The sequence below is a fragment of the Erythranthe guttata genome, chromosome 6 (genome assembly GCF_056151865.1).
Source record: "Erythranthe guttata isolate IM_541 chromosome 6, IM_541, whole genome shotgun sequence".
NCBI classification, from domain to species: Eukaryota; Viridiplantae; Streptophyta; class Magnoliopsida; order Lamiales; family Phrymaceae; genus Erythranthe; species Erythranthe guttata.
The window spans coordinates 6,949,860-6,975,860 of NC_142538.1; the positions used below are offsets into that span (position 1 = coordinate 6,949,860).

At 32.7% G+C, this 26,001-nt stretch overlaps 5 protein-coding genes across 6 annotated transcripts; 1 reads left to right on the forward strand and 4 right to left on the reverse strand.

Annotated features, from left to right (window-relative positions):
• Positions 1 to 1,211: 1,211 nt before the first annotated feature.
• On the reverse strand, positions 1,212 to 1,781 carry LOC148770012 (uncharacterized). The gene has a single exon (XM_088818877.1). It carries the CDS (start codon positions 1,779 to 1,781, stop codon positions 1,212 to 1,214), a length of 570 nt encoding a protein of 189 aa, XP_088675003.1.
• Positions 1,782 to 4,836: 3,055 nt separating this feature from the next.
• Positions 4,837 to 9,369, reverse strand: LOC105960366 (uncharacterized). The gene is made up of 8 exons (XM_012984522.2): positions 8,591 to 9,369; positions 7,244 to 7,320; positions 6,951 to 7,119; positions 6,733 to 6,821; positions 6,470 to 6,634; positions 6,288 to 6,365; positions 6,089 to 6,192; positions 4,837 to 5,160 (listed from the first exon to the last, which is right to left on the reverse strand). Exons 1-8 carry the CDS (start codon positions 9,150 to 9,152, stop codon positions 5,055 to 5,057), a joined length of 1,350 nt encoding a protein of 449 aa, XP_012839976.2. The 5' UTR covers positions 9,153 to 9,369; the 3' UTR covers positions 4,837 to 5,054.
• A 1,507-nt stretch (positions 9,370 to 10,876) lies between these two features.
• GLY2 (Metallo-hydrolase/oxidoreductase superfamily protein) lies at positions 10,877 to 13,539 on the reverse strand. Its single transcript, XM_012984525.2, has 7 exons — positions 13,139 to 13,539; positions 12,905 to 13,027; positions 12,231 to 12,392; positions 12,017 to 12,095; positions 11,574 to 11,687; positions 11,317 to 11,493; positions 10,877 to 11,171 (listed from the first exon to the last, which is right to left on the reverse strand). Exons 1-7 carry the CDS (start codon positions 13,183 to 13,185, stop codon positions 11,097 to 11,099), a joined length of 777 nt encoding a protein of 258 aa, XP_012839979.1. The 5' UTR covers positions 13,186 to 13,539; the 3' UTR covers positions 10,877 to 11,096.
• A 5,007-nt stretch (positions 13,540 to 18,546) lies between these two features.
• On the forward strand, positions 18,547 to 19,816 carry LOC148770013 (uncharacterized). Its single transcript, XM_088818878.1, has 3 exons — positions 18,547 to 18,636; positions 18,929 to 19,235; positions 19,377 to 19,816. Exons 1-3 carry the CDS (start codon positions 18,547 to 18,549, stop codon positions 19,814 to 19,816), a joined length of 837 nt encoding a protein of 278 aa, XP_088675004.1.
• Positions 19,817 to 21,886: 2,070 nt separating this feature from the next.
• On the reverse strand, positions 21,887 to 24,905 carry NAP7 (non-intrinsic ABC protein 7). Of its 2 annotated transcripts, XM_088819750.1 has the most exons (7): positions 24,552 to 24,868; positions 24,121 to 24,171; positions 23,273 to 23,494; positions 22,819 to 22,941; positions 22,506 to 22,682; positions 22,314 to 22,400; positions 21,887 to 22,233 (listed from the first exon to the last, which is right to left on the reverse strand). In XM_088819750.1, the coding sequence occupies exons 1-6, from the start codon at positions 24,813 to 24,815 to the stop codon at positions 22,314 to 22,316; spliced, it is 924 nt and encodes a 307-aa protein (XP_088675876.1). In that variant the 5' UTR covers positions 24,816 to 24,868; the 3' UTR covers positions 21,887 to 22,233. The 2 variants fall into 2 exon arrangements, with proteins under 2 accessions (XP_088675876.1, XP_012839981.2); XM_012984527.2 differs by having other exon boundaries at positions 21,887 to 22,400; positions 24,552 to 24,905.
• Positions 24,906 to 26,001: the final 1,096 nt, after the last annotated feature.

Sequence of the window (26,001 nt, forward strand, 5' to 3'; positions counted from 1 at the left end):
TTTTTGGAAAGTTTTGGGGGATTTTGTTATAAACCGCAAATAGCAATTTTCTAACCGTAAATAGCATTTCATTTCATTTATCATCCTCCTACTATCAAAACCTCCACTTACCCCTGAGGACTAACGGTCAACATAAAATCACAGTTAATACAGTTAAACCTCTATAAATTAATCAAAATTTCATTAATTTAACAAAATATTAACTTATCGATTAAATTAATAATTATTAATTTATAAGATTAATTAATAACTTATTAATTTGTGAAATTACGTTTATTATTACTTTCAATAAATACATTTTTTTAAATTTTTTTACTTGTATATTATTCATTGTACCATTAGTTCAATGCACTATAGAACCGGTTTCACAAACGCAAGCTCATAAAGTAGCAATGGTATAGAGCGATTTTATGTTGAGTTATGAGAAAATTATACCGATAGTTCTAACCATGTTAAGAAAAGTGATGGACGAGATTGATGGTAATGTGAACTTCAGCAAAAAACAAGCGACAATTAAATTGTATTGTATTAAGCCTTCATAGATCTATACAATATGTACCGTACCCAGTGGCGAATCCAGGATTTTTGCCAAGGGTGTTCGAAATTAAATATAGTAAAAAAGGTAAAAGTTTACGGGGGTTCGGGGGCAGCGCCCCCGAATTTTTTTTAATACTATACACATTAAAAAATAAAAATATGTAATATTTTCAAATTTTAAGGGATTATTTTACAAATTTTGGGCTAATTTAGGAAATATTTAAACATAAAATTGGTGAAAATATTTAAGGAGTGGTAAGCATACTAAAGTTGCAAGTGACAAAATGTGTATTTCATTAGCAGATTTTGAATTTAAAAAAAAAAAAAAAAAACCCACATAGTTGTAAATTTAGAAAATAATTGTAATAATGCATGTATATATAAAATTAAGAATTTTGGAATAATTTAGATTATATAACATATTAAAGGAATGGTAAATAAATTAAAGTTGCAAATAGCAAAATATATGTTTTATTAGGAGATTTTGATTTTTTGAAATATTCAAAAATACCCACATATTCAAAAAAATTGAAAGCAATTGAAAAAAACAATTGAAATATTATATGTATTACAAATAAAAAAACAACAAAATAGAAATTACAGATTCAAATAGCAAAATATATGTTTTATTAGGAGATTTTGATTTTTTTTTTTTGAAAGAAAAGAAGATATTATTAGGCACCCAAGGCCAAAGAAGTAGAGGAAGGAAGAGAGTTCCCTTCTAAAACATTCAAGACATTAAGAGAAGCTAAATTATGAGCAAGATTGTTCCCTTGCCTCTTAATAAAGGAAAATGAGCAAGAATTAAAATGCCTAGCCCGAAAAAGACAGTCTTCAACTATGGCACCAAAGGGTTCGAGAGACTGATCTCCTCGTTTGAGGGCCTCAAAAACCGGGAGGCAATCTCCCTCGACAATAATAGCAGTCCAGTAAAGACGTTGAGCTGTATTGATCGCATGCCGCACTGCTTGAGCTTCCCCTTCCGCTGGTGAAACTCGACCTAGTATTCTCTCGACACGCCACCACACGCATCCACCATCTGCATTTCGAGCCACCATGGACACATTAAAATGATCTGCATTTGCGGGGAAGGCCGCGTCCACATTGATTTTAAGTGTTCCAGCCGGAGGCGGAGTCCATGCGACTGGGTGAATCGTCTTTGTGATGGTAAGCTGACCGAATTGTATATCTCTAAACTCGTCCAAGGACGCTTGGCACCATGGAATAATATCTCCAAGCTTCATCCCTTCCTCACCATGTAGTAGCCGGTTTCTCTCCCATATTTTGATTTTTTGAAATATTCAAAAATACCCACATATTCAAATTTTTTTAAAACAATTGAAATATTAGAAATAAAAAAAACAACAAAATAGAAACAATTGAAATATTATATGTATTAGAAATAAAAAAAAAAACAATTGAAATATTAGAAATAAAAAAACAACAAAATAGAAACAATTGAAATATTATATGTATTAGAAATAAAAAAAAAACAAAATAGAGGGGTCTCATCAAGGTCTCGAACTTTGGACCCCTTTGTAATTAGAGGATAATTCTACCAGTTCAACTACAACATCTCATAAAAATATTATACATTTACAGTTATATAATATATAAATATATAGGGAACATTTTTTTTTTCAAAATCAAGGGTGTGCAGTTGCACACCCTAGGACCACACTGGATACGCCACTGACCGTACCATGTAATTTAAGAATTATTTTTACGCATTATTAATTTATTATATTATATGGGGCTTCTTAAAATTTTCGAATGTGTATTATCTCATAAATTTAGCGAATTATTAATTTAGCATGTTGTCCCCGAGTCGGGACCGAAAAAATTTATTATTAAAGCGAGGTTATTAATTTATCGGATATTTAATTTATCGATGTTCTATTGTAGTTAATAAATACCTAAATTGGTAAATGTACGAAACTAACCTTTAAATATTGAACTAAAAAAAAAACTGAATTTTTGCCGCTACTTGTGTGATGAACGTTTAAGTTGACATAATGTGTTTTGGTGTTGACCACTCAACAATTTGTGCCAACTTTAGTGGCATCTATTTTATTTTGTCAAAGTGATTTCTCTACCACTAAAAGTATGATGCACGTTTATATAATGATTTTTTATTTAATTCAAGTGTGATTTTTTTTATATTATTATCTTGTTTTTTATGTCTTATTAATGTGCTTATAATATTATAGAAATAAATAGATAAAATATAAATAAGCTTCAATGATACGTAGGATTACTTAGAAATTTGATTATAGTTATTAATATATATAATATAAAAAAAACATGTAAATAAAATCAAATAAAAATGAAGAAGTGAGCATTTTTTAAAGTTGTAAGATGTAAGTTATATATAATGTTTCTTCAACTCCATATTCAACTTTTTAATGCAGTCAAATGTCATAATTTTTTGCAGTTATACCTCATAGTTTTTCTTGTTCGATTATGTAGATGGTACACTTGATAAAATAATATTAATAATTTTCCACATTCACATTCACATACACACTAACACAAGTATAATCTAATGGAATTTATGGTGTATAACATAAAATAAATATTGTTATTAATATGTTGACATTTAAGTAATTGGCTTTGGTTCACCAAATCTTGATTCAAAATCCAACAATTGACTTTCATGAAAGAAGAAAATGTGGTGGAGCCAAACTAGCCATGTTTCTTTCTTACATCTCCATGCCATCCTTTAGTGACACAAAATCAAATTAGTGATCAACATACAATTCTTTTATATATATATATATACACACACACACACAAATGAACTTATAAATCTTTGAGCAAGTTACATTCAGCCCAGAGGTAAGTCTAAATTACGAAAAACCCCCTCATATTTGGATAATTACAACCATCCCTCAATTGTGTATTGTGTTACAAAAAAACCCCTCCTCCAGTAGGTAAATTCGATATCGTAATAATGGTCGCGTAATATCGAATAATGGGCATGTAAGACAATACATATTTGAGGAGAGGAGATGATTGTAAATTGTAATTATCCTAAACACGAGAGTTTTTTTTTTTTTTTATATATTTAAGCATATCTCAGAGTCGTAATTTAGCATAAATCTTTTGATGCAAAAACAAAGAATGAACAGGTAAGCTCATGGGCCCAAGAAACTTTTAAACACACGCACTAAACACACAGTAGTCAATATATATATATATATATATATATATATATATATATATATATATATATATATATATATATATATATATATATATATATATATATAGGGTAAATTACAAACACCCCCCTAAGGTATGGTCAAATTACAAAAACACCCATCTTGTTTGGATAATTACAACCATCCCCTCAACTCCTCAAATTTAGTGGAATCTTCGAGATTATATGGAATATTATCACTTTTGTACCCGTTTTATCTCATTCAAACTCTACATTATAAAACAAGATGATCAGAATATGTGATTTTTAACTTGTATATATCAGTTTGTGGTGCATCGGAAACTGTATTTTTACACAAAATGAGTACAAACTAGAGCACATTTCATGGAACCTAGATGATTATGTTGAATTTGGCACCATGGGGGTGGAGGTGTAAGAAAAAAATCATAGTTGAGGGGGGTAGATGTAATTATCCAAACAAGAGGGGGATTTTTGTAATTTGACCATACCTCAGGGGGGTTTTTGTAATTTACCCATATATATATATATATATAATGATAATTGTATGAAGAAAAAACAATGAAAGAAGAGAATCATAAATCATGCACACAATGACAAAACCTGGCAAGAAACTATTTTTGTCAAAGGGAATTTGGGTATGTGTGCCTCTCTGCTTATTACAGAAAAAGAAAAAAGAAAAAAGAAAAAAAAAACACTGTTCTCTCCACTTTGGTATGTTTGCCAATATACATACAAAAGTGCCTGTACCAATGACTTGTCACTCCCACCACTATTTCTTTTGTTGCCCATTCACTACCTCATCGAGTCAATTTCAATTTTGGGCTGAAATATTCGATTTTATATTTTCGGATTTTTTTTTAATTTCTCAAAAATATATTCATATATATAAGTTAATTACAATTTCGTTACAAAAAATTTAGCCTGGAATCCACATTTTCGCATGCGCATAACACATGAAAAACAAGAAAACAAGATAATGTGCGTATCGAAAGATGGATGGTATATTAATAGAAGGTGGTGAGGTGAGTGGTGGCTCCTCCACCACCGTGGTGGTGGTGGCGACCACCATTCGAAGAAGAATCATGGGATGAGTTGCGGGGGCCTATATCCACCACTCAGTGTAATCTCTACTTCATAATATATATTGACTTACACAATTTGCTTCTGTTACAAAGGTAACAACAACAAAACATATTTCAAAAAATAAACTTATGTCGAAACCGAAAAAAAGGGGGGGAAATATACACATAGAATTGTCCCAAGAATTCAACAGTTATCTTTTATGTACCCGAGTTTTTTTTTCCCTTCGTTTTTTTGTGTTTGGGGAATATGACTAAAACAATTGGAAGAGAAGATTGGTCGATCCGTCACCGTAAGATCGAAGATCAGCAGCTCTAACAAGTGCCCTGCACAAAGGGCAAGTTCTCTCCCTCTCAAACCTGAATTCAAGAATTTGCAGTTTCATCAGTTTTCCGTAAAACAATCAATCATTTAATATTTGAAACAGTTCGTCGGTTGGTGAAGTTACAACAATAATATGATACATCACATAGTAATCGAACAATGAACTCAGAAATAATGTTGAAAATATAAAAGACGGACTCAACCCAAAAAGAAAGAATAATTTGTTATCCTTTAATCTAGAGTACGATAGCACGCAAATGGAAAACTAAGCCAGCCAGTCGAACACTTTAGTTTTTTTGTTTTTTTCTTTAAGAGAGTTGAGATCAGCCGATTTGAAGCTTGAATTCATGTAAGTAGCGGGAAATTATTGATTATTGAATTACTTCGTTAATGAAGATAAACAGGCAATTACTAGTTTCAAAATTTATAATTAACTTGACTTCACTAAAATGGCATGATGCACTTGCCTAAACGTACAAGTCAGTCTATCACCAACATAGAAAGTATACTACATTTTGAGATGTTTGAAGGGAAGACCAACATAATATTAATTTAATAAAAAAATAAAAAATAAAAAATAAAAAATAAAAAAAAGAAATGAATGACCAACATAATAATAATATATTTTTTTTAAAAGCAAAAAATAAAATAAAATGGAAACGAATGACCAACATTGCATGATCGATAACAAATTGTCTCTGGAAGTGATTTTAATTGAAGCTAATGAAACAACTATGAATAAGGGCGTGTTTGCAAAAGCGTATGTAAAAACAGAAGCAAAAGCAAAAGCTGCGTTTGCAAACACTTATTATGAGCCCAAAATGGCTCATAATCACTTTTTCAAAAGCTTTTGCAAACATCACCTAAGTTGTAGTGAATCCAACAAAAAACACAGCATAGTAACAAGAACCAAAGTAACGACGAATGCGTAACTGCAATATTATAGTAGAAAGGGAAACTAACCATTCTGAGACACAGTCTTCACAGAAAACATGTTTGCAGCGTAATAAGATTGGAGTGTGCATCTTCTCCTGGCAAATAGCACATAGATCTCCAGCCGCACTTACCTAATTTAAAATAAATAGAAAAAAAAAAAATCTTTGAATGCGAACATGTACAGAAAAACATACGTAAATCTTTAAAATCCGAGGAAAAATCGCACCTGTTCTGGTGTTGCATAAGACCCGTAATGTATTTCCTTTCTTGATAATGCCCTCAATGAAGCTACAAAGGATTGAACCTGTATGTATATATATGTATAAATAAGTATTTGTCAGAGTTGGTACACTCAAGATTCAAGAACACAGACAATAGGACAGAGTAAAAGTTGTTGACTTGAATTACCTTGTCAACAATTGACGTAAGCTTGAAAGTTAAGTACAAGCCTGTAGTCAGTGATGAAAAGAGACTCCCATATTCTTTGTTCAAGAAAAACCGATACCATACAGGTGTCGGTAATAACGCACGGTATAGCAGGGTTGTGTATTCAACAAGGGTCAACATTTGCCCCTGAAATGAACAACCAAAATTCTTACACTCGTTAGATTCCTAAGCAATTCAAGCAGACATTTATTACTATTATCATCTACTCTGGAAATAAGTTTTACCTGTCTACGAAAATTATGGCCTCTACCATTCTTATAATACATCATCACAGCCAATTTCAAGACCATTGATGCCTGACGTACCATTGTATCTGACAGTAACAAAGATAACGTAAAATTTAGAAATATCTCTACATAAATCAGAAAGATTAGGAAATAAGATAAGATGATGGTAGAGAATAGCAAGAATAATAAATCATTAAAAACAAAAAAGGGCATACCGTTTACGAGGATGATGAACAGGGCATGCCAGAAAGGTGGGATCGCATTTGGTGGAATCATTAGTAGTGAATTGAAAAACGCGTTCTTTTTATGCCACCAATATATGCCAAGGATATGAAACATGAACAGAACCGAATAACCAATAAGGACAGATATCTTCCTTTCTCCCTGCAAAAATCCGATGTTCATATATTCGGGATTTCTATTTTTACCGTCTTTTTTGGCGAAGAAGATGGTGCTAGAAAAATATTTAACCCATGGAACAGGAAAAGAAAAAAAAAAAAACACACACCTTTAAGGATGTTTGTTTCCGAAGAATGTCATTAGACTTGAAAAGGATGGCAGTGATGTAAATTGCAACAACAAATCCTGAAAACCAGTACATACAAAAGTCAAGAGCTCTGTGTTCAAAGATGACAAAAATATCCAATTACAGAGAAGTCAAAGAAGTTTCTTGCTTTATTCTTTTCCGTATTATACAAGCAGTCATTATCCATAATAAATGGCAACAGATTATCACCAAAAAATGCAGCAGCCTTCTCATTACCTAAAACGAGAAACTATTAACTTATATTGAGTGGAAGCAATCATGGTTAACTAAAGGAAACACTACAAAAGATTCATAATCTCAAAGGGCTATAGTAAATTTGTTCGATTGGTCACATTCATACATCACCCAGAAGTAAAAACAAAAGCGAAAAAGGGTCAGAAATTCACGAGGGTGTGCCAATAATCAGCTGATATAAGTATATGAAAAAAAGTTAGATAACCTCGTACATCGCTACCTTCCCCTTTGAGTTTATTCTTAAAGGAGTTTAATTTTCCTTTGCTTGCTTATAATCAGTTTCTCCAGGCACAAACTTGATTTCTCAAAGTTCCAGGGTCGTACACAATCAATTGTCGTGATTTTCCATGAAGTGATCGCGCAAAATGAATAACCCAAAGAGAGAGCAGAAATAAGGCATCTCACAGACTCAGACAATAGGCTGTTCAAGTGTGTGCGCGTGTGACATGGAGATTAACATTGCAATAACCATAGAGCAGAACCATTACCATCTCCACAAAATTGCAATTCAACGGAATAGCCATTCAAGTTCACGATGTTCGCATTTGCAAACTAGTTACAAGTGCTTATAACTTGGCATTGCCAAAACGGCAAAACTTAGATACCAAAATTAGTAACTTCGAATGGTCGTCAGAAAGTTTATCCTCACTTAACTCTTACTACTCTGGTATTGAAGGGGTACAAATCCACTTAAGACTCTCTCTCTCTCTCGTACCATACTTCTGATCACACACACGCTATAAATAACTTACGAGAATGAGTAATCAGCTCACGAAAGCGCCAACAAACTTTCCAGGAACAACATGTTTTTTTCTCTAAGATCTTGTTCGAAAGAAGATATTCAATCAGCATAATATCCTTACAGTATCACTGACAATACTTATAGAAGCTGAACATTCACTCCTAATTCTAAACGACGGAACCACAATGGACTGCTAATCACAAGAACTATGGCAAAGCATCTGCTAATTATCCCACCAGTCACATAAATTTGCATATGCTCACAGTAATCATAATGGACCAAAGCATATATGTATATATATATATATATATATATATATATATATATATTACCTTGCAAGTGCTGTCGAATAAATACGACCAACAAAAGCAACGAAAACGGAAGAATCTGCTCAATCCACCTCGCCGCCTGCTGTATATCATATCTCTGGTAAGTCGACCCTTCTCTGTTACTGCTATCGCCGTCGCTGCTTCCATTAACATCTTCACCGCCCACCGTAGAATCCTCCTCCGCGCCCAATCCCGCCCTACTAACATCATTCTCGCCGTTATCCCCAATCCTATTATCCTGCTCCCGCTCCCCGATTATCCGAATCGAAACCTCCCCGTTACCACTGCCGCCTCCGTCAACAGCGTCGATTGAATGCGAATTGCTAGGGTTTTGCGAGTTAAGAGTGGGGGCCACGTTCTCGGGTATGAGGGGGCGGGTTTCGGAGTATGGGTAATCGGGTCGGACCCTGAGGATGCCGGAATATTCGAGAAGCGACGAGACCGGGGACTGGAGAAACCGCATGTAAGGGAGGTTGTGGAGGATTCGTGAGCTCGATCCTCCATTGCTTGTTGATGAAGGTGGGGACGATTCCATATTTGTAGCGTCTGAACTCGATGCCTCCATAAATATTTGACAAAAATTAAAAAAATAATATCTGAAATGAAGAAACCCTTGGTGAAGAAGAATATATGGTGATAGTATTTGAAGATTAGGGCTTTCGGTTACAGGAAGAAAAAAAATGGCGGAGAAGTGTTCAACGGAGAAAAGTCGGATGAGGGATCATTTACTAGAAATAAATTCAGTCGTACAGAAACGTCTACATATATAATTATATATATATATATATATATATATATATTTGTATATTTGTACTTTGTATGTATAGAAGTTCTAGAGAGAGAAAGTGATTAATTACTGCCAGAAAAGAGGAGAGAGAGTATCTGAGTGTGCAGAGATGAAGACAGGTTGAAGAAGAAATATTTGGGGATTTTGGTTTAATTTAGAAGAAAGCGTGTAAACTGGAAAAGAGGAGAGAGAACGTGAAGAAAACGCATTTTCCAATTAATTAATTGTTGCTATTATTAGTTAATTACATCATTAATTATCATTTTACTTGAATTAGCGTATACAGTGCGTACAAGACTGAGAGAGAGTCAACATACGGGGTAATTTTCTTTCTTTTTAAGTTTTTTTCTACTTTGGTGATTAAATGCCGCTTATAGTACTTTTGTATTAAACTTATTCTAAATCGTTGATAAGCTTTTACGTCTGAAAAGTTATTTTAAGAGCTGATAAGTTATCACGTCTTATTTATATAATTAATTATTAAATTATTTGGATAATAAGTTTATAAGCTATTTTTACTTATTATAAGCTCTTAAATTAAAAAGTAGGCAGAAGTGCTTTTCAAAAAAGATCCTAGGTGGTGTTTGCAAATGCTTTTAGAAATAGATTATGAGTTTTTTTCTGCCTATAATCTGTTTTTAGGTGTTTGCAAAACAAGCTTTTGTTTTTTGTTTTTCTTAAAATAAGTTGCTTAGCTATAATTTTAAAAGCGCCTATGTAACTGCCTTTTCTATTTTAGTAGATTTTTCAGTTAATTTGCAAACACACCCAAGCTTATAAGCTCTTAAACATCTCAGCAACTCTTTTTAATAATTTATAAATTTAGCCAAAGGCCGTCTAAATTCATAAAAAAAATATTCTTTTTTTTATGGTTGGTTGACACGGAATAAGATAAGATTTCTAAAGATGGATTTGGTAGAGCTGTTGCTTAGAAAATGATGTGAATTCATCATGTGTTGAACAATTATATTCAATTTGAGTTTAAAGAAATGTATTTTGAAATCCAACAATAATAGGATTATTGATTTTATTTGGTATGAAAACTTGCAGCCACTCAAAGTACAATAATAGCTAGCAAACCAAATGCGATATGTAAACTATAATACATATTATGCGTGATGAACTTGATTTTAAAAGGTGTTCGAATTCGAACTCATATCAAATGACATCTCTCTTTTTCCAATCGCACAAATAAATAATATCATGCTTCAATCATCCAAATTGACATTTTCAATAATAAACCAAGTGACACTTTCAATAATGTAACACTTGGAAGAAGCACTTTTTCCGTCATATGACCAGAACTCGCAACCTCGCACAATTGGGACATTTTTCGTGTTTTATGTTCATTTTTCCAAAAAATAAATAAATAATATATTTTGCAGTAGCAATCAATATCATATGAACTCTCTCCTATTCGGTCAAAAAATCATATTAATTAATAATTACTATACATAAGTAAATTTTTATTCTATTACGTGTAATTATTTTAGAGAGAATAATTGAAAAAGAAAATGAAAAAGTAACATTCGCATTTATTTTAGTGAAGACATTTGTTACCGTAATAAATATGTCGACAAAAGTGTTTAAAGATTTGTTACCGTAACAATTCAAGAAACATCACGAAATACGGAGCTCGATACAGCATTTTCAAACTAGTAAAATGAACCTACGTTTAACGATAGGATTGATTGCAATAGCACAAAAGGGTGGAAACTTATTTCATCCTTTCCAATTATCCTTTCGCAGTCGAATTTCACGCATGGCTTCAACTGGTGACTTGCACCCAACCTTCTCCTGCATAATCAAAATTCAATTAATTCCAGTTAAATAAATTACATGCAAAGATTTCTGAGACGCTAGTATACAAACGTTGTGGCGCTCGAGCATGTACCCGATTAAAATCTCCTAAATAATAATGTCTTGAATTTAAATAAAATACCTGAACCTCGGTTAGATCAACACGCATGAAGGGGTTAGTCTCGAATTCTTCCTCGATAGTTGATGGAATTGTAGGAAGACCAGTCCTTCTCTTCTGCTGGGCCCACAATAATTTTTGGGATATTCTCTCATTCTCTGGTTCCACAGTCGAAGCAAATTGCAAGTTTTTTACTGTATACTGAAAACAAAATAAAACAAAATAAAATAATAAATAAAACATTAGCCACAATACAAAAAGTTAGTATGTATATTAATTACCTCGTGGCCACAATATACTTGAGTGGGCTTGGGCAAAGAACCGAGGGTAGTGCATAAAGATTGATACATCTGCTCCGCAGTGCCTTCGAAAAACTTCCCACAGCCAGCAACAAACTTGCAGATTCGTGAAAACACGGAAAAAATCGAGAAGAAATCATAATCGAAAAATTGTGCAATTACGAAACTCAAAGAGATGGACTTGTAAATTGTAATCGAGCTTAATCAGGGAACTTGGATCTACTAAAATTCGCTATGCAAGTAAATATAACCGATCCACGTTTATATGTGAATGCGATTCACATATCTTATTGCCATAACATTACAACTACTTCAATATTAAGTTTTCCCTCAATTCTTCTCCATTTCTAAGTTATTAAAACAAATCAAGAAAAAAAAAACTCAAAAAAAAAAAAAAAAAAAAAAAAAACCTAATCCCGGCTCACCAATGTGTCACCAGTAAAAACGGCAGGCACATCTCCTTCTTTGGCAGTGACGTAGTAGCTTATATGGCCCTTTGTGTGGCTAAAATCAGAACAAATAACAAATCAACTCAATAAATAAACACAATGGTGAGATGCAGTTACTATTGCTCAATGATGTATTTTTGGTATCGATTATGTATAAATAAAATAAAATAAAAAATCTCGCAGAACATACCACGGTGTATGGAGAGACAATATACTGATATCAGCCCCGAGCGAAAACCTATCACCATTTTCGACTTTGTTAGTGCAACCTTGCACATTATCAACCGAACCACCGAAAATCTCGATATCGGGCAATAACTGCTTCATCTTGTCATTTCCACCAGCATGATCCCTACCATACAAAAATAATCTAAATCAACATTTTTGCACCATATCATTTATTTTATTTTTCTCGAAAAAAGGGGAAATTCGTTTTCCAAACATAAACAAAAATTAGATACTAATTCTATCAGAACTACCAGCTAAAACAACAGAAACAAATCACAGTTGAAAAACTAACACAGTATTGAACAAATTTAGATACTAATTCTATCAGAATTAATATATACTAATTCGTTTCCAAACATAAAAAAAATAGATACTAATTCTATCAGAAATACCAGCTAAAACAGCAGAAACAAATCACAATTGAAAAATTAACACAGTATTGAACAAATTTAGATACTAATTCGTTTCCAAACATAAAAAATAGATACTAATTCTATCAGAAATACCAGCTAAAACAACAGAAACAAATCGCAATTGAAAAATTAACACAGTATTGAACAAATTGATGAGCTGAAACAAGCAATTACTGCAGAAATTGAAGGGGAAAAAGAAAAAAAAAAACAAAAAAAAGATGACCAGTGATGGTGGGTGGTAAGAACGAGCTTGAGGTGAACGCCGTTCTCTTCAGCTACGCGAAGAATCTTGTGAGGCTCGACTGGGTCCACCACCGCCGCCTCTTTCGTCGCCTCGTCGATAATCCTGTATCAGAAGGAAGATTTAAATTAAAAATATTTCGAATTTAATTAATTGTTGAGATGAGATGATGAAATTTGGGGAAAAGAAGGAATTGATTTTTGGAAGTGCGATTACAAGTAGGAGTAGTTGTCTTCCAAACATGGAATATGGAGGATCTGCATATTTCGCCGGAGATTAGTGGCTGCTGAGAGATAGCTCAGTCGGTGGTGGAGGAAATGGGATGGCGGAACTAATTTATATCCACCGTGAGAGGACACGTATGTTTAGTGTTATATAAATATAAATTTAGCTGCTCCATATCAAATAACTGTTAAATAAAAATAATTAATAATAATAATAATATTGTTGTGAAATATAACTTATAGATAATATAGAAAACAAACTGAAGTTATTATATATATGTATTCTCAAGAGTTAAAATATAAAAAAGAAATAGTAACAGAGAAAAAGAAGAATTATGCAGATGAAAGCTACGATATATTATTTCTATTTACTATGTCTTCTATTTATACATACTAGTAATTGTACCCGTGCGATGCACGGGACAACAAATTGCATTGTTTTGATGTTGTAAGAATATAAACAAACGTTTGATGTATTGTATGATCAAAATTCTATCATACTGGAACATCATTAAGTATACTACACACAAAAAAAAAAAGGAAATAACTTTACTGTTGAATAATTTTCCAAATGAATTGAATCAGCTAATACCAGTAGATTGAAAATTTGAACCAGGAAAAAAATCATCAACTATGTCTTTCATGTTGAGCTTAAAAGTAATTAGATTTAATAACTTAGTTAACATAATCAAAACTAAACTATCGACAACATAAAAGGCCATCTATACATCTTGCATCGGAACTAAGCCCTTCTCCACTGCCTCATTTTCAGGCTGTTTTGCCACTGGAATTAACAATTGGAAAATTAAGAAACAAAAATAAATATAAACAATAAATTAAATATTGCATACAAACAATAAGTCTTGAAGGTCGACTTCCAATAGCTTGTGGCTCCGCCCATTTTTGGTTAATTCTCTCAAATCATCCATTTCAATAACATGTCCAATAACATATAAAATGAAATAATTGTTATACATAAAATTTGAAAACTTTGGTATAAGTTAATGAAACACATAATTTAACAAAATGAAATTACCTATAAGCCATGATGGAAAAAGATGTAAACTAATTGCCACACAGTCAATAGGATGAAGAAGATAAAAAACAAAATCTAAAGTCGGGTTACCAAAAGAAGAAGCCTTAGGTAGGGAAAAAATAAAATTCAAATGTTGCAGACATTATGTAAAACGATGTCACAAAATTCGCTAGGGATGAAAATCAGATTTATTTACCCTTTTCTGTAAAAATCGAAAATCAGATTATTATAAATAATATCTAGGAGAATTTGATGAAAATCGATAATAATATTTAAAATAATATTTAGGAGATAAAAATTTGATAAAAAAATCAAAAAATAATATTTAGGAGATAAAAATCTGATAAAAATCGAAAATAAAATTTAAAATAATAGTTAGAAGATAAAAATTGGATAAAAATCGAAAATAATATTTCAAATAATGTTAATGAGATAAAAGTTGATAAAATACGAAAATAATAATTAGAATAATATTTAGGAGATAAAATATGATTAAAATCAAAATTATTATTTAAAATAATATTTAGGAGATAAAAATTTGATAAAAATCGAAAATAATGTTTAGGAGACAATAAACTGATAAAAAAAAACAAAATTAATATTTAGGAGATAAAAAACTAATAAAAACATGATAAACTCGAAAAAAATATTTAAAAATATTATTTAGGAGATATAACTTTGATAAAATTCAAAAATAATATTTAGGAGATAAAAATCTGCTAAAAGTTGAAAATTATATTTAAAATTATAGTTAGGAGATATAAAATTGATAAAATTAAAAAAATATTATTTATAATAATATTTAGGAGAAAAAATTTTGATAAAAAAAAAATAATATTTATGAGACAAAAATCTGATAAAAATAAAAAATAATATTTAAAATAATATTTAGGGGATACAAATATGATAAAATTCGAAACTAATATTTAAAATAATATTAAGGAGATAAAAATTTGATAAAAATTGAAAAAAATTACAAATATGACATTAGGGTTTCTTAGGGTTGCCCTAGCGTTTCTTTCTTTTATATATAAGATATTTTGGACTATCATTAGTCATCATGCATTACAGATGGCATAAGCAATTTAAATTACAATTAAGACACATTGCATATCCATGCAATCACGTGCAAAGCCATTGCATCACGTGCAAAGGAGCCATTTCATTGGTTGCTTGAGTCCATGTAGACATAACAAATATATTATTATTATGGTTGAATATATGGTTGCCACAAACGTGGGCCATGTATGTGACTTTCTCTGTTACTGTCTTATTATATTGGGTTCATTAGATATAACCCCCTTAGTTTTATAAATAATAGGGTTAGATCCAAACTCAAATTTGTCATTTTGATAAAAACCCATATTTTTCTAAATTCCATCAGTATCCTCAATCAAAATTCCACAAATCCCGTTACTTTACCTTTTGAAAGATATCAAACCCCTCCCTATTTTCTCGTTAAAACACTATCCCCACTAAACCCACTTCCAAATTCTACAAAATTTCAAAAAACCAGAAAAATTATACGCCGGGAAGAGAGCACGCTATACGGGGGATCGACGCCTTTCTGCACTCCGACCACTCTGGCACTGGTATGTCTTCGCCGCTTGTTGAAACGCCGTCACCCATCGATATATTAATGTGTTTTTGCTTAATCGACTGTGACTTTGGTTTATTTGCAGATATTTTCTAAATCGCCTACAGATATCGAGCCCTAAATCTGTGGTTTTGCAACAATCGATGGGCAAGACATCCGCCAGAAGTGGTAACCCATGTCAATTTTTTTGTTTAACTGCAACGTGGTACTCATCTTGTATTGGTATTAATGTAGATCGTTTTTTAAAAAATTTACGTCGTGATATATACATCGTTATTGACTGATGATGTTTGTCTTGGAGCAGGATTCACGTAGTCGCAAGAGGATGGTTCACGTATTCTGACCAGAGTTGTTTTATATGAGTATCGTAGTTGGTTTACGCAGTAATCGAAATAAATGTTTGGTGTGGTCGAGTTCATGAAGTTGACCCCGATTAATAGTTGTTTTGTTTGTTTACAGCAGTCGATTTTAATGTATTCGGTAGTACATTGAAATATATTTCGTAGTCTATGTTAATTGATTTTTTGGATTATGCATTTTTTAAGTTCATTTGATGATGTTAATTTCTTGTCATTGAAATGTATTTGACAGTCTATTTAATCAATTTTTCGTATTATGCAACACTTTCGACACACCAAAAAACAAACATGTGATGAATAGCATATTACTGCAATCGATGAGATAATCTCATCACAATTATGATTTTACATTAGTATACATAAAAATTTCATATAACAGACAACTGTATTTTTCAACCACATAGTATATTAATAATTTCAATATAGTACATTAATCTGCTATGATAGTATATTACGGTTATAGTAGTAGTATGAAATTGTGTTACAAACAATATACCACTGAAATGACAAGAACATTGAGAACAAAACCAACGTAAAGTAATTCCAACATAACCAATAAAATACTTAAAACACATCATAACACAATCAAACCAATATGTCGAGTTAAAAAACTCTAGTACATTAATAATCTCATAATAGTATAATAAAAAGATAATGGTAGTATCATACGGTATTCATAATAGTATACTAATATATTACAACGGTTTAACACTTAGCTGAAGTTACCGAGCCATTACATCGTAAACACGACATTAATTAAACATATCAAATCTTAGGGGGGTTTGGAAAATAACAACCATCGGAATCAATTGAATTCATTGAGTTTATGTCATCGTCGCTATCATCAGGAATGCAATCGACTTCTTCGTCGGACACTGCACAACGCCTCTATTCAATGCATCACTTCCAGTGGCATCAACAGCTCCAACTAGTTCACCCCCACCCCCTGTTCCAGCATCATCAGAAACAACAACTTCATTATTATTACGAACTTGGGGCGACCCGTTATTCTCGACATACAAACAAAACCAACACATGTTGAAGCCTATTCGTTCATAATAAATCATCATGTGCTTCGAACTACGATAATTGATTAAACAGACTACCAAATACATTTCAATGTACTACATAATACATTAAAATCGACTGCTGTAAACAAACAAAACAACTATCAATCAGTTTCAATTTCATCAATTCGACCACGCCAAATTTTTATTTCGATTACTGCGTAAACCAACTACGATACTCATATAAAACAACTCTGGTCAGAATACGTGAACCCTCCTCTTGCGACTACGTGATACCTGCTCCAAGACAAACATCATCAGTCAATAATAACGATGTATATATCACGACGTAATTTTTTTTTAAAAACGATCTACTTTAATACCAATTGAATCAACATATCAACACAAACCTTATAATGGCTAACCACCATAACACAACAACCCTTGCACATGACAGCGAAAAAATAAACGAACAAAAACTGTTCATACTCACGTAATGATGAAAACGATGAAAACGCTCAGATCCGAAAATACTACCACGCCGGTGAAAAATTCTTCCTATCCGGATTGTACACGATTTGATAATGATGAAAACGATGAAACCACCAATATACTCACGTAATTTTAATCCGTGATTATAGGCAACATATCAGCAATCCCATATCAAATCGTTAAGGAAAAACCGTCCAAAAATAAAATAGGGGTTATTATAGGGAAATTAAATAATATATTGTGCCAAGTTGGCATAATTGGGTGTATCTCAAAAAGGGAAAAATCAAATGGATCTACCTCATTAGAAAATCTCAACAAGGGGGTTATCCCTAATAAATCCTATTATATTTTGTTTTTGTTGTAATACATATTCTAAGTGACTAATTAGATTCAATTAAATCAAGTATTTTATTATATGTTAGTTAGAGTAATAATTATCAATTAATAATATTTGGGGATTCACAAGTTGATACTGTTAAAAATTCTTGATTTATTTTGTTATATGAGACTTATATTGATTGGTGCGAATTTACCTTTAACTCTTGTCCATTCTATTTGTTTGGGGAGCGGCTAAAACAAATACCGTTTCTTTCTTACTTCAATACCACCAACATAAAAAATAAGAAATAAATAGATAATAAATAGGTAATGACATTATTACTCTTAATGAAAATCAATACCACACACAAAATTTGGATGGTGTTGATTTTATTAAGGGTATTAATGTCATTACATATTTATTATCTATTTTTTTTATGTCGGTGGTATTGAAGTGAGAAAGAAACGGTATTTATTTTAGCCGCTCCCATTTATTTGTAGAATATGGATGGATTTGTGATAAAAATAAACGTCATCAGCTAGGAGAGTCATCTACTTCAAATGATAATATCAATGTTGGAATGCCGACTAATGATAACGTCCAAGAAGAAACGCAAACTAATGTTAGAATCCAAGAAGAAACGCCAATTAATGATAGCTTTCCAGAAGAACATGCTCAAGGTATTCACATTCAATCGCAAGTAGAGGTTAATTAATTAAGTGCTATTGAAGCTGACCCGAGATTGAGATTGCCTATTAGTGATCTTGCCAAGACTTCTAAAGAGCTTGAAATTGTTCGAAGAGTTTATTTACAAAAAGGTCCTTGTCAACCTCGACTGTGTAAATTCCTCAAACTACTTCCTATGGACAACAACGCAAATTTATTGTAGGTTGATACAATGAGTTTGGTAGTTGGTTGGAATATAGTGAAAGTAAAGACGCGGTATATTGTTTATGTTGCTATTTATTTAAGGTTGGAGAAAGTGTCAAAGGTGGTGGTGGTAAATTCGTCAGTAAAGGTTATAGAAACTGGTACAAGAAGAAAAATTTAAGAAAACACGAGGGAAATCATGATAGTGTTCATCATCATTGCTATATGGCTTGTCAAGATTTGATGAATAATAAAGGTCACATAGATGTTCATCTTGAGAGCAAAACTAAGGAATCTAAACGCGGCTACTACATTCAGTTGCGTACAACAATGAAGGCCATTAGATATCTGTTAAGGCAAGGACTTGCATTTCGGGGGCATGACGAGTCAAAGAGTTCGCTAAATAAAGGTAACTTTGTGAAACTTATAAAGGTTATGGCGGGAGATAATGATGAAATTAACAAACTTGTTTTCGATAACTCCAAAGGAAATTGTATTATGACATCACCGAAAATTCAAAAATAAATCATTAGTTTGTTTGCTCATTTAGTCTCGAAGACTATTATTTCTGATATTGGAGATGATTTCTTTGCTTTGTTAGTTGACGAGGCACGTGATGTCTCCATTAAAGAACAAATAACGGTTGTTTTACGTTGTGTAAACAAGGAAGGAAAAATTATTGAACGCTTTCTTGGTGTTGTTCATGTTCCAAATACGACTTCACGATGTCTGAAAGCTTCTCTTGAGTCTCTTCTTACCATATTTAGCTTAAGTTTGTTGCGATTGCGTGGCCAAAGTTATCATGGAGCTAGTAATATGCAAGGAGAGTTTAATGGTTTGAAGAGTTTAATATTGAAAGAAAACAAGTTTGCTTTTTATGCTCATTGTTTTGCTCATCAGCTTCAGTTAGCTCTTGTGCAAATTACTAAGAAAAATAAGCAACTTTTAGAATTTTTTGGTTATCTTGCATTGTTGGCTAACGTTATTTGAGGTTCTTGTAAACGTCAAGAGTTGCTTCGGGAGAAACAATTTGAGAAGTTATTGGAAATAGTTTCTTTTGATAATTTTGTAAGTGGCAGAGGTTTGAATCAAGAGTCCACTTTAAAAAGGCGGGGAGATACACGTTGGAATTTGTATTATTTCACAATCACGAGTATGATTAAATTGTTTCCTTCGGTGGTTGGTGTACTAGAGTACTTAGAAAATAATAGTGATGATGTTTCTCATTGTGGACAAGTCTCAATGTTTTTATGGAATATTGTGTGTTTCGAGTTTACTTTTATCTTGCACTTAATGAGATCGATCTTAGGGATCACAAATGATTTGTCACAAGCACTTCAAAAGAAGGATCAGGACCTTGCAAATTCTATAAAACTTGTTATTTTTGCTAAAGATCGACTACAAGAATTGAGAGAAGGTGGGTGGGACGATTTGTTGCGAGAAACTTCATCATTTTGTGTTCAAAATATGTGATGATTTTGTACTTTACTCGAGAGATGGCAGAGTATCGCAAAAAGGTACGCAAATTACAAACTTGAATCATTATAAGGTTGATGTGCTTTATACAATGATCGATCTTCAACTTTCATAATTGAATGATCGTCTTGACAATACTATACGCGGTTACTTATTCTGATATCATGTTTTGATCTAAGTAATTCATTCTCTGCATTTAGTAGGTGACATGTAGGCAAGTTAAATTAATGTGGGAATCCTAAGATGATAAATTGTAGGACTATAAACTTATCCACAGACCCAATCCAAGAAACACAAGGACATATTGATAGCTTTTTAATTAATCCCAACAGTGTAATCTATGTTTATCAATAATGGATTGTGTAATCCTGTCATCAAAAGCAAAAGGGCCCTCATTGGATAGAAAAGTTTTAAGTGTTGTGTATTCACCACCTCCATCAGAATACATAGTGGTCATTGGTTGTTGAAAGTATTTTTTCCCGACTAGCAATTTGTATTGAAGAAATTAAACGAGACATCAGATTTAAGACGCATAGGGCAGAACCTCAAACATATTTAGTGTAATAATCGACAAATATGACATAATAATAAAAATCATCAATTGATGCTATTGGAGAAGGACTCCAAACATCAGTGTAAATTAGATCAATGGGACTAGTGCTGGTTAAAGTTGAATCACCAAACGACAATGGTTGAATCGTATTACGGAGGCAAGACTCACAATAAAAAGACGAAGGTATAGGTGCGAAAATAGAAAGAAGACTGGAATTAACTACAGACAACATTTTTTTAGAGGATGGATGACCAAGCCAACCATGCCAAACTGTTGGAGAAGTCGGAGAAGCAACAACAATAGATGGAGCCTTAGTTGGGCAAATGTTTGCATCCGCCGAAGTTGGCCACTCGTAGAGATCATGTCGATTCTTTCCGTGGAGCATAGGGGTCCCTGTATGCAAACCCTTAACAACAAAGAACCATAGAAGAAATTCAAATAGAATTATTATTCGAGCCGCAAAATTTTGCTACTGATATTAAGTTTTGTTTGATAGATGATAAGAAGTCCGTTACAGAAGAAGAGCCACGAGTGACTGATGACAGTTTATCTTTTAATATGATTAATCTGAGAAGTTGAGCGCTCAGCGCAGAGATGATGAAAGCGTTGCCGTGCCTCTTGACTGGTGGTGGCAGATGTGATAAGTGGAATGACCATCTCACTGACGGAGGCGAAGATGGCATGAAGTATCAACTGACCTCAACGACGCCAAACGCTATTGTCCAGGTTGACTGTCTAAACACCCTTAACAGAGGTAATCGACTAGGGGCATGGGTTGGAACGATCCACGTAGCCGAGAAGATCGAGTCCATAAAATAGAGACTGAAATCGAGCTTTCCAGGAGAAATAGAAATAATTGACAGAAGTGAGTTTCGAGAGTGGTTAAGCAGCGGCATTAATGGTGACTAAAGGAGAAGTGTGATGGGCAGGTGTTGTATAGGAGATTGTGGTGGTGGAAGATGCAGTTAGCCATGTACTACCCTAATGGAACCTAAGTACACCAATAAATCAGCATATAACACAAAACGATAGTAGAAATAACCAAGATAGAAATATAATTTAGTTCATCGTTCCGCAAGAGAAACATAATACAAAGCAATGAAGATTTCATTATTCAATCCACACGATATTTACTAGCCCAACAAGATACAACCCAACACGTGATTTTCGCCAGTATGGTAAATATGCAAAAAATAATTAACTAAAAGGAAGAACCATTGTTGTACTATCCTTTGTTATAATAGCTCAGCATTGACAAATGTTAGGGAATTTTCTTGCCAATACTAGATTCTCGCGTAATTCCGAAGCATACATTCAATTTCAACCTCTAGCGCCAGTAAAGTGACTGCATACTTTTGACCGTAGCAAAATCAATGTACTGCGAGAATAAGCACTTCCCAAGTTCACAATTTTTGTAGGTCTAATTCAAGAGGAAAACTCGGGCGTTTTTGTCCGTACCTAAGTGCCGGAAATTGCCTTGTAGCCTTCTCTTTCCAGAGTTTCAGCCAAGGATATATCTCCAGTCTTCACTATCCTGCCATTCTCCTGTAATAAGGAATTGATATATATACAATTTTCAGAATATTAAATCTTCAAACAGCACTTTTGTAGTATTACCCAAGTTTCTTTACTGCAATATGAATTTCTTACCATGATGTGGATATAGGTCGGTTTAATGAATTCCAAAAGGCGTAAATAGTGGGTAATCATCAGAACTGAATTCTTTGGAGTCAAAAGTCCGTTAACCGCTTTTGCTACATCTCGAAGAGCATCTACATCTAAACCGGAATCAATCTCATCTAATATGGCCACTTCTGCACCAAGAACCTGTCATGTGAATAAACTTTTCAGTGTATATTTTTGCCAACACTAGATAAATCAAAATTCCATCGAAAAATAAATATAAAACAGTACTTTTGAGGTGTTAAGAAACTACATAAAATAAGAAGTCCAGATTATATACCGCAAGCTGTAAAATCTCGTTGCGCTTTCTTTCTCCACCGCTGAATCCTTCATTGACATTTCTGTTCAAAAAATCTATCTTCATATTCACAATCTCGAGCTTAGGCGCCACATAACCATAAAACTGCAATAATGAATTTTCATTGTGAGGTTAAAACAGGAACATGACCCTAATGAATACTTCAAATTTTGCAGAACACGATTTTACTCCCCAAAAGCAGAGGAGCGAGGAGAACTCGTCTAATAAAAATTATATGCATTCATCCAATTTATGAAAGCGAAATTAATTACTACAAACGGAAATAAAATATAATTAAAATTCTTTTTGGGTTAAAAAAATCCGAAACAGCTTATTTCATTTTCTATAAAACTGGATCTTAACATAATTTCTCAATTTACCGTCACCCAAACTATTCAATATTCTCCAAAATAAACAAAATAAGTAGAAATAGCACCTCAATTGGCCCCAGCTCGGGCAGTCCGAGTTTTCTCCTTTGAGCATTATAAGCCATATTCAAGAAGTCAATATTGCTAACACCAGGTATTTCAACTGGAGACTGAAAACTCATAAATAAACCAGCGATAGCTCTTTCCTCAGGTTCCATCTCAAGCAGGTCTTGCCCTTTATATGTTACACTACCTCCTGTAATTTCATAATCTGGATGACCGACAAGAACCTAAGACAATAATAAATTTTTAATTAAGAGGCTAAAACAAGATGATTGACTTAATCTCGTAGTTTCACCAAATCATTATTATGCGCATATTATGATTAAAAATTAAAGAAATAAAGAACAAAAGAAGAATGGCTTTGAAGAAAGCAATCTCACAACCAACCAAATTATACGCCTTTGTGAATAAAATATATGTGAGAATGTGACCGTCCCGCAAACTATACGCCTTTGAACCAATTATTTCGAACATCTATTGAAACATCACATACAAGTTCAACCAAGATACAACTTGTAACTTCGGATACTTTAGTTTAAGTGAATCGATTTACTGTTTTCTAAAAACACGACGGAGCATGCATTATGGACCATGAACATAAAAGCATGACAAAAATTATGTAAGCAAGATTTGGTTGGCCGAAGGTTCTTTGGTCTGAAACTTCATTCCTTACGCGAGAACTCATATGCAGGGATTGAAAAGCTCAATTTGGTTCAACTTAATAATCAAACGAGTCAAAAATCGATCTCAAGTTTGCCTCGGAGACTACATTTAGTTGGATAGCTCCATTTACCAAATCCACTGAAAATCAATACATTCAAAACGAAAACTCGACGAAGGAAGTAGGACTGACCTTAGCAAATGTACTCTTCCCAGAACCATTCTTCCCCATCACAGCATGAACCTTCAAAATACAACAATAACATTAGAAGCCAAACACAATGGGCTACTGCTTTTTTTTTTTTTAAATAATTCAACTGTCAGGAAAAATTACATCAATTATTCGCTAATTTTCAATCCCATGCTTTAAACTTGCATCTTGAACATCAGTTACAAAATCGCCTTTAACAATTGAATAAACAGAACGATTAAAGCTGATTTCCTCGAAATTGAATAACAACACAAATTAGCAGGCATTTTGTATTATCCTATCATAACATAATTCTGATGAATTCCATCTATATACTACTACTCATTCCCGATAAAACAATTGGGGGCAAAAAAAAAAAAAAAAAAAAAAAAAAAACAGAACGGCAGTGATTATTTGTGAAATTGAGCACGCACCTCGCCTTCGCGGACGGTGAGATTAACGCCTTTCAGAATAGTTTGCTTGGAGTCGGCAATTATGGCGGTTAGGTCTTTGACTTCGAGTAGGAGCTTCGGCGGTCCGACTCTATCGGCGGCGGCGGCGGCGGTGGAGGAAGATGAGACATCGGCAGCTACGGTGGCCCTCGGCGTAAAGGTACGAGGGGAGAGCACAAAACGACGGCGTTGAGGAGTAATTGAGTTGGAAATGTTGAAGGAAAGGGTTGGATTAAAGAGAGCCATCGAAGAAGAGAGCTGGCTGCTTGTGCAATAGAATCAATTTCTGAATTGAGAAGATGAATACACAGCTCGACCCCCCCTCTTGTGCTGCTTCCCTCAAGTTTTTTGCAATTTTAACTAAAGTCGCTATTATAGCAGCTTCTGAAAGAAACAAGGAGCACTGATAATGATTAGACTCCAAAAGCACGATTTTAGATTAAAGAGTATTATTTTGACATAGGGGGTAAATTAATGTTTGTTTTAAAGTGCAATTATGATTTTTTTTTTTTTGGAGAAATGTTTTCCTTTAATGCCAATAATAAACATAGAAAAAATATTCTTTTTGTGACATTAATTTTGAAAAATTACTTTTATTTTACAATAATGTGTTAATTCATTCATATAATTTATCGCCCCGTACAAATTGTTATTGTTTTTCTCCACGTATCTCTTGAAAACTCAAAGTTGGGTAATATTATCGATCTCGAGTCAAATTCAACTTATTTAGAGACTCAAAATTATAAGTTTTATTGCTTTAATATCTATGAATCAACATATCTGATCACTAGTGGAGTCAGAATTTTAAGTTCACGAAGGTCGAATGCATTAAAAATTCTAAAGGACGTTAATAAAAAAAAATTGTTGTTTCCATATGCTGACTATGTCACTGCATATGCAGGGCCGGCTCTGGGGTAGGGCGAGCAGGGCCCAGATTTATAAGGGGCCCATTTTTAGTTTTTTCTATTATATATATATATATATATATATATATATATATATATATATATATATATATATATATATATACTAACAATTTTTTATGTGTGAACAAAATATTTTTCTATTGTATAAAAATAAAATTATTCTTCTATTGTTTAAAAAAAATATATTTTATGTTTATAAATTTTAAAGCTTAGTTTAAAATATATACAATTTAAAAATCTTTATTTTATGCAAACAAAAATTATTTCATACATTTCTAACATTTGCTTTATAAAAAAAATATTTAGATATATATTAATATTTCCAATATTTTATTGGTAATAAAATTTAAATTAATAAATATTTATCTATATCATTTTATCAAAAATAAAAATAAAAAAAAAAAAGGAAAAAAAAAAGTCGAGGCGTTGCCCGAGACTCCATATTATTAAGGGCACAAAATATATTCTCGACCCAGGCCCCCAAATATGTCGGACCGACCCTGTGC